The sequence below is a fragment of the Falco rusticolus genome, chromosome 4 (assembly GCF_015220075.1).
Source record: "Falco rusticolus isolate bFalRus1 chromosome 4, bFalRus1.pri, whole genome shotgun sequence".
In the NCBI taxonomy this organism is placed as follows: Eukaryota; Metazoa; Chordata; class Aves; order Falconiformes; family Falconidae; genus Falco; species Falco rusticolus.
The window spans coordinates 7,388,063-7,396,863 of NC_051190.1; the positions used below are offsets into that span (position 1 = coordinate 7,388,063).

Sequence of the window (8,801 nt, forward strand, 5' to 3'; positions counted from 1 at the left end):
CTGGCGGCGGGGGGGGGGGGGGGGGGCGGTGCCGCGCGTATCCCGGCCGGGCCCCGCCATGTCCGCCGAGTGGCTGCGGCGCTGGCGGCGGGGCGGCCCCGCCGAGCGGCCGGGCGGCACGCAGGGGGGGCCTGGCCCGGGCCCGCCGCCCACCGCCCTCCGCTACCGCCGGCCCAAGTTCCTGCGCGGCGTCGAGGAGAGCCCGCGGGGCGGGCGGGCCGTGCGGGGCACCGGGCCCGAGCGGCCGCTGCCCTGGGGCGCGGGCTACGCCGAGTGAGTGCGGGGCGGCCCCGGGGAGGGGGCTGCGGGGGACCCCGGGGGGCGGGTCTCACAGGGTGCTCACAGGGCTTGGGGAGGGCGTCTGGGGGGCGCCGGGGGTCTGCGGGGGGGTAGGGCCCCACGGGGGGCGCAGGGACCTCGTGGGGAGGTGCCCGGGGGGTGGGTCGCACCGCGCAGCCCCCCCCCGCTGCAGCCCCTGCCCGACCCCGGCGAAGCCCACAGGGACCGGCCCCGCGGCGGGGCCCGCAGCCGCCCCTCCCGGCCAGCAGCCGCGGGAGCCCCGGTGCGGCGGCAGGTTGTCCCCGGCCCCGCGTGACAAGTGGCAGGGCCAGCTCTGCTGTCTTGTCCCCTCCTGCCCCCATAGTCCCCAGATTAGTCCGTCGCTCTGGCGCTGGGATGTCGCCCGTCCCCTGCTGCGCGCCCTGGCCCAAGGAGCCGGGAGGACATTTGGGGCAGGGGGGGGTTCCTGGGACTGGCACCGCCGGGTGTCCGTCCCCTTGCTCCTCGCAAAGCGCCTGTCAAACAAAGGAAGGGGGAAAATGACATTTTTTAGAAATCTCTGGGTCTGCCGATTTTAAGGGCAGAGGGGATGGATCGGGCAGAACAGCTCCAGCCGGGAGCTGACCCCGCATCCTGGCCCAGCCACATCGACAGCCCTGGGATGGCGCAGCATGGAGAGAGGAGCTGTGCAAGGAGAGCAGACTCCCAGCCAGGGACAAACATTGGCCAGGCTGGAAGGAAAACCCATGGTGGTTTTGCAATTCACTGTGTCACCGAGGAAATCGCAGTGTGGGCTGCTGACAAGGGCTGCCTGAGGCCAGGGTGCTCCCACGCCACTTGTCCCTGTGTCCCTAGCCAAGCTTTTCCTCGCTGCACGTAAAGGGCTTGTTACTTAGATCCCCAGCAAAGAGATCCTGGAGTCTGAAAAGGGAGCAGGGAGCATGGGGCAGGACGGAAGGGGTGAGGTGCAGCCGCTCGCCGTGGCTGCAGAGCGCCCAGCACGGCCAGCTGGGAGCAGGGAAGGTGCGGTGGGTCTGCACGCCTTACCTGGAGCATCTGCACCCCCAGGGTTATCAACGCCGAGAAGTCAGAGTTCAATGAGGACCAGGCAGCCTGCTGTCAGATCTCCATCCGGAGGAGAGAGCCAGGCCTGGAGGAGGACGAGGAATGGCTGATCCTGTGCTCCACGCAGGTAGAGTCCCCAGGCAGGCTGCGTTCACCCTGCTGCCAGCGCTGCTCTGCACCCAAGGGCCCAAGTACAGGCAACAGGGGGCTGCCCCATCAGTCCTACATGCCCACGTGCTGAAACCCTTCCATGGACACATTAGGGGACCATATACCCTATGTCTGGCCAGCAGGCACGCAGCTCTGCCCGCACGTGCTGTCTGTACTTCCGTGGCCTATGACTCAGGGCATATGAGGTCATCCGAGCCCTTTACCTGGTGCCCTCACCTGGGCTTTACTGTCCTCGCTCTGCTTTCAAGGGCTGGCGTGTCTTGTCATCACTCGGGGACAGCCACATGAACCAGGAACATGGGATGCTCTCACCTGGGGGTGGCTCTGCCTTGCCTCTCGTAAAATGGCCCCGTTTCCCCTAAACCAAAGAGGAGTAGCGTGTGAGGGTGGCTGGCTGCAAATCCAGCCGCGCAGAGCTCAGGTGATGGGTCTGGCAGAGCAGCACATGGGGCATCGTGTGACTTTGAGCCGTGTGGGAGATTAACTGGCAGCAGGGAATGGTGGCAGGGGTGGAAAAGCCAGGCAAAGCATGTAGTGATGTCCTGGCTGCGAGCCTGCCATCTGTATGACCTCTTCAGCCCCTGCCTTCCCCTTCTTCTTTGCCATCTTGCCCCTCTTCCTCACCGCAGTTTCTGACTGGTTACTACTGGGCCCTGTTTGACGGCCATGGTGGCCCAGAAGCTGCCATCATCGCCTCCAACTATTTGCACTACTGCATTAAGCAGAAGCTGGAGGAGGTTGTGGGAGGCATCACAGAGGTCCAGCCCCCCATGCATCTCAGTGGACGCTGCGTTTGCGACAGTGACCCCCAGTTCGTGGAGGAGAAGCACATCCATGCAGAAGACCTGGTGGTGGGAGCCCTGGAAAACGCCTTCCAGGAATGTGTGAGTACCCCGTGCAAGACACTGGTCCTGCTGCCCCAAGCAGTCTGTCCCTCCCTGTTGCCTGGGGTGGGCAGGGTCTGCAGTTCTGCAGCTCACTGAGCACACAGGAACATTCAGCCAAACCTTTAAGCATGCTGAGATCATGCTGGCTCAGCTTCCCAAGATCTGCCTTGGATCTATTGCACATCAGCAGGGCTGACCCAGAGCAAAGCTACAGCATCTCTGCTAAACTGCGCCCAAGGGATGCATTTCTTTAGGGCTAGATGGTGGCTATTGTCACACTCGTACGGCATGTACAAGTCTGGGATCTCCCTGTCACTCCTAAACCAGTCCTTTGTGGCTGTACCACAGCAGCACTGTCTTCCGCCTCGCTGGTTTCCTCTGGCCCATCTGCAATCAGTTTTGGTTCTGTATTTCTGCTGGGAGGCATGAGGCAGGTAAAGAAAGCAGCAGCCCAGCTCACATCGCTCTCCAAACTTGTTTAAACCAACAGGATGAAGTCATCGGCCAGGAGATGGAAGCTACAAATCAGACAGGAGGCTGCACTGCTCTGGCTGCCCTTTATTTCCAGGGAAAGCTGTATGTGGCTAATGCTGGGGACAGCAGGTGAGCCGTAATAAAAGGGGGGAGTTGCTGGGGGATGAGACCTGGGAGATAAGCAAGGTTTCCAGCATCATATTATCCTGGTTTTGGCTGGGATAGAGTTAATTTTCTTCCTAGCAGCTGCTGCAGTGCTGTGGTTTGGATTTAGGATGAGAATAATCCTGACCACACGCCGATGTTTTAGTTGTTGCTGCAAAGTGCTTACACCAAGTCAAGGACTTCTCAGCTTCTCACCCCACCAAGGAAGTAGGCTGGGGGGCACAAGGAGCTGGGAGAGGACACAGTCGGGACAGCCAAGCCCAGCTGGCCAAAGGGATATTCCAGACCGTATGGTGTCATACGCTCGGCATACAGACTAGGGGGAGAGCTGGCCAGGGGCTCGGGCGCTGGCTGGGCATTGGTTGGCAGGTGGCGAGCAACTGCATTGTGCAGCACTTGTTTTGTGTATTCTGATTCTTTTATCATTATTACTATTTTCACTTCCTCTTCTGTGTTATTAAACTGTCTTCATCTCAGCTTAGGAATTACACTTTTTTTCTGCTCAATTCTCCACTGTCCCGCTGCGGGCAGGAGCGAGTGCAGAGCTGCGTGGTGGTCAGCCGTCTGCCGGGTTAAACCACACCACTTACTTAATCCTTGGGAAGGTACGCGCGCAGCCCAGCCAGTTCCCTCCTGCCTGCCACAGGAGTTGTTGGAAGGATGGGTGCTTTCATACCTCCTGGAAGGGTTTTGGGATTTCAAGGGACTAACACCGCCCAGCCACAATGGGCAGCAGTAAGCCTAGCCCGGCAGGTGTTCAAAAGTGGAAGGCGATTTCAGGGCATCCTCAAGAGCTTCCTCCTCTGGCCTTGGCCCACCATTCCTCTAGTAGCGAGCTCTGCCATTGTCAAACCAGGCAAGCTCAGTTCTCTGCTGCAACAGTGCAATTGCAATGGAGTTATTTAAAATATACTGTCATTTTTAAACACTTCTGGGTGCAGAACCGTTCTCTGGCACTGCTCTGCCACTGGTTACCCCTGGTCCCACACCTGGCTGAGCCTGGGGCTAGCTTCAGTAAGAGGAGGGCTGCGGTGACAGACACGGCTCAGCTCTTTGCCTCTTCCCCCCTCGCAGGGCAATTCTCGTTCTGAAGGACAGCATCGTGCCCATGAGCTGCGAGTTCACACCTGAGACCGAGAGGCAGCGACTGCAGCACTTGGTGAGTGACTCCCTCCACACATTAGTCCAGTTGTGAGCATCCCACTGGGTCAGAGAGGACCACCCGCTTTCCTCAATGGCCACTGTGTGGCCAGAATGTCATCTGGCGCTAGCCAAGGAGGGCTGGGGGCAAGATTCGGCCAACAGCCTTTAGCATGGGAGATGCTCCTGTCCTCCTTGGGATGTGCTTTCCCAGTTCTGTTCCCCGTTCTGCTGCCGTGAATGCCAGTCCCAAGGCAGAAGCAGTTGGGAGCCCTTCTCCACTGAAGCAGAACCTGTCCGTCTTCATGCCTTCATTCCCTCCTCCAGGCTTTTCTTTTCCCCAAGCTCCTGGACAGCGAGTTCACACGCTTTGAGTTTCCACGGAGGTTAAAGGGAGATGATGTGGGCCAGAAAGTCCTGTACCGGGATTACTTCATGGAGGGCTGGTGAGTCCTTTCTGCCTGAGGGTCAGGCTGCAGCACAGGGCAGCTTTGCCTGCTCATAGTGATGGGGAGGTGAAAGGGGAAGGGGCATGCTCCACTGGTGAGAGCAGCGTGTTTGACGGTGCAAAGCTGTGCCAGATCAAGAGAAGAATGCCGTGAGCAGCCTCCCTGCTGGCTGAAGGACTGCAGCTCTGGGAGGGTGGTTAAGGAACAGTTGAGATAGTCCTGGGATCCTGCGAGGTGGGGCTGTGCAGGGAGACCCAGCCAGCTAGGGAGGAAGGGGAGAGGGAAAAACACGTGGGCATTCAGGAAGGGGTCATCTTCGCTGCACCTGCTTCAGCAAGTGGCCTCCTCAGTCAGCTACCTGTGCGTGGGGGCACCACAAGGGTTGGATCAGTCAAAATACTGTGGCTGGGTTGTGCCATTAGGTCAGACAAGTCCCACGTCAATGCTGAATTCTCTGTTCTAGGGGATACAAGATGGTGGAGAAAGCTGACCTCAAGTACCCTCTTGTCCATGGTCACGGGAAGCAGGTAGCGTAACGCTTTACACACTGGGAAGGCAGAGGCAAGTCTGCTGGGGTCCTCGGCATCCCTGTCACTCACAGTCACGCCAGACTGGGACTGCAGAGCTCCCAGTGCTCTGGGGCTCTCCAGCATGGCGCAGTCCCACGGCCCTGATACAGCAGCTCCCTTCGCTAGCACTGTGCTGCCTGGTGAGCGTAAACCAGAGCCCTCCGGAGCAGAGAGGTCGCACCCTCCTCCAGAGCACCTGCTAGCCAAGCAGACAGCAGCCCTGAGCCAGCCTGCCCTTTCCTCATCTCCCCTTGCACACAAGAACTCATTTCAGATCAGAACTTGCTTCAGCAGATCCCACTTTGGATTGTCTCCTCCAGCTCCAATTAGCACCTTTCCCACAAACCCTCTTCTTTGACAAGAGGCTGAGAAAAGGAGCCTGGAGAGGGAAGGAGGAGGCAGGGAGAAGCAACGACTGCACACATCCAGCATCTGCCTGCTGGGGTTGAGCAGTCACCTCCCCAGCACCGCAACCTGAAAGCCACCCCCGCTGCAGGGAGCCAGGGCAGAACGTCCTTTGCCAGCCAGAAGGACCCCTTCCCCCCCAGCCCAGTTTTCTTCCTTGCCACCCCAAATCAAGAACAGATCCCACCACAGGTTTCCTAAGGTCTGCAGCACTCCCCAGAGTACAGGTACTAACTCCAGAGCACACCACGGGCCACCAGGAGCCGTTCACATGCAGGCTGTTTCCATGCTTCTGATGGCTTTGGCTTCTGGTAACTCCTTGTCTCTGAAGTCCCCAGGCACTGTTCTTGGCGATGCTTGAAGAAGGGTCCTAGAGGCAACACATAGATCAGTCAGGACATGCCTACACGTCAGCCTTTAAAGGTGCCCCATTTTCATGTTTCAATACTGTTCTGCTTTGTTTGGGGCCAGGCTCGCTTGCTGGGGACTCTGGCTGTCTCTCGAGGTCTGGGGGATCATCAGCTGAAAGTCATCGATACCAACGTTGAAGTCAAACCTTTCCTCTCCTGCATTCCCAAGGTCAGTCATGGCACGTGGGAATTACAGGGTGGAATTAAACATGCTGCTCCTCCTCTGTAGCACCCACCTTTTGCAGACCTGGCAGGCCTTAGCCGTGTCCGTTTTCCATCTCTCTGCATGCCGCCCAGAGACTCCCCAAGATAAAGGAATCTAGAAGCACAGCAGCAAGGGGACATAAAAGATTCAGAGTACCCTGGTCCCGCTTTGTCATCTCTCAGGGAAAGAGTAATCTCCCTGACCCCTCCAGTACATCGCAGGAATTGTCACTGCTGTACTCCTGTGCTTTCCAGGTGAATGTGTTTGACTTTGCTCTGCATGACATTAAGGAAGACGACGTCCTCATCATGGCAACTGATGGCCTTTGGGATGTTCTGTGCAATAAAGAGGTGGCCCATATGGTCAGGACCTTCCTTGCAGAAAACAGGACAGATCCTCACAGGTAATAACAACTTTGCCATCAGTTTTCCTTCCAAAGAACCAGGTCAGACTAAAAGCAGGCTGAGATCACTTTGCTTCTAGCTGAGCTCTGGTGTGACCAAGCAATCTTTCTGTGACTCTGGAAACTGTCTCCTCATCTTTCCCCACCCTAAAGAAACTGATCAAATTGGCATGTAAAAAACCCCACACAAAACCAGTGCTGGATTTTTGGATTTAGTATGAGAATATTGTTGGTAACACTCTGACATTTTAGTTGTTGCTAAGTAGTGCTTACTCTAAATCAAGGACTTTTCAGTTTCCCGTGCTCTGCCAGGGAGCAGGTGCACAAGAAGCCGGCAGGGAGCAGAGCCAGGACAGTTGGCCCAAACTAGCCAAAGGGATATTTCGTGCCACAGAACATCATGCTCAGTATATAAACCAGGGGAGGTGGCCAGGAGCTGCTGATCACTGCTCAGGGACTGGGCATCAATCAGTGGGTGGTGAGCAATTGTATGGTGCATCACTTGGGGTGGGGTGGGGTGGGTTTTTTTGTTTGTGGTTTTTTTCATGGGTTTTATTCCTCCTCCCCCCCCCCCCCTTCATTATTATTATTTTTTATTTCAATTATTAAGTTGTTCTTAACCCACGAGTTTTGCCTTATTCTGATTCTCCTCCCTATCCCACAGTGGGGGGAAAGTGAGCAAGCAAGTGAGCAACTGCATGGTACGTAGTTGCTGGCTGGGGTTAAACCATGAACACCTACTATCCTGACAACATAAAGCCATCACACTGTTGTTCTTAAGGACACAGCGCTGTTAACCCAAACCTTGCATTTTTTCCATCCACAGATTTTCAGAATTGGCCAAGTGCTTGGTATGCAGAGCAAGGGGAAAGGAGAGAGGCCACCAGTGGATGCTGGATGACAGCCACGAGGCATCCTACGATGACATCTCTGTATTTGTCATCCCATTACACAACAGGAATGAGGACTGACTGTCAGCATGACACAGGATCTGTGTCCCCCTACTGTGGTGCTATTCAGCATCAACCTGCAACCAAGGGATTTCTGCTGTGCATATTGCACTCTCTTCCAGCAAATCCACCTGCACTGCAACCTGAAAATGCACAGCCAGCAATCAGAAGATCAACAAGAACATTAGCTCCTTAAGAACATGCAAGAGAGCAACGGTCAGCAACTAATCATTCCCCTTAGTCCTTTCTCATTGGGACAAGGAGGAATTGCAAAGGGGGCCATGCAAGCTGAAGGGCACTATTTCTAAGATCTTTGCGGTACAGTGAGACTCAAATCCACATTTCCAGTGTCCCCTCTCCCTTTTTATTATTGAAAAATTAGGGTCAATTGAGATCCAACTAGCCTCAGGAGCTGGCTTTTTAATCAGACTTGAAGTCAGTCGTGTAAAACTGGATGCATAAGCTAAAACATCTCGTATCCATTTGCTGTAACACGAGATTTACTGAGAACCCAGGAGCTGCTGCTAAGACAGCATTAGGCATGGCTGTGCCTGCGAAATGCAAATGCTGAAGCAGAAGCCCAGACCTCTTGCTTGAGAAAGTTGCCATTTCTAGGCCACACCACCTCCAAACAACGTTAGCAGGTGAAGCTACACATTGCTGTTGTACAGCAGCCTCCTGTGTAAAGATACATGCCTTGCTGTTATTTAAGAGCATTTAAGTATACTAGTAATGCAACATACAGATTTCTAACAAATCTTAGTCCACAACACTTGCTAACACTTTTTCTGTTCATTCAGGTAATTTCTGACAGCAAAGCTCGTTTTGTTGCAGCATCACTGATGAGAACTGAAGTGTTTAAGTACATCAGCTGATTTAGTAGACGAGCTGCAAGTAAACTGGGTTTGTTCAAATTTGTCTGCAGTGCTGAATCTCAAGCACTTAATTACAACAGGAGCAGCAGTGCAGAAGACTACATGCCAAACAAGAGTTATGCCTTAAACTCCAAGGATCTGCTTCTCAACCTGTTCATTAGCCAGGCAAACTCAGGCCTGGGCAAGCTTCCCATCTCCCCAAAACCACTTTGGTTTTCATCATTCATTGCACAAGTTGCAAAATTCCCTAGTGACACGGACAAACCCCAGTGTGTGTTTAAGTTCCACAAGGATGAAAGTCCAAATAAAAATACTTTTTTAATGCATCTTACGGCAGTTTTATTCCTTGCAGAG

At 55.1% G+C, this 8,801-nt stretch overlaps 1 protein-coding gene across 2 annotated transcripts; it reads left to right on the forward strand.

The window, feature by feature from the left end:
- The first annotated feature begins 47 nt into the window (after positions 1-47).
- On the forward strand, positions 48-8,773 carry PPM1M (protein phosphatase, Mg2+/Mn2+ dependent 1M). Of its 2 annotated transcripts, XM_037382604.1 has the most exons (11): positions 48-273; positions 1,348-1,471; positions 2,145-2,399; positions 2,893-3,005; positions 4,116-4,200; positions 4,509-4,627; positions 5,094-5,157; positions 6,076-6,183; positions 6,474-6,622; positions 7,287-7,323; positions 7,449-8,773. In XM_037382604.1, exons 1-11 carry the CDS (start codon positions 59-61, stop codon positions 7,521-7,523), a joined length of 1,344 nt encoding a protein of 447 aa, XP_037238501.1. In that variant the 5' UTR covers positions 48-58; the 3' UTR covers positions 7,524-8,773. The 2 variants fall into 2 exon arrangements, with proteins under 2 accessions (XP_037238501.1, XP_037238500.1); XM_037382603.1 differs by lacking the exon at positions 7,287-7,323.
- The last annotated feature ends 28 nt before the right edge of the window (positions 8,774-8,801 follow it).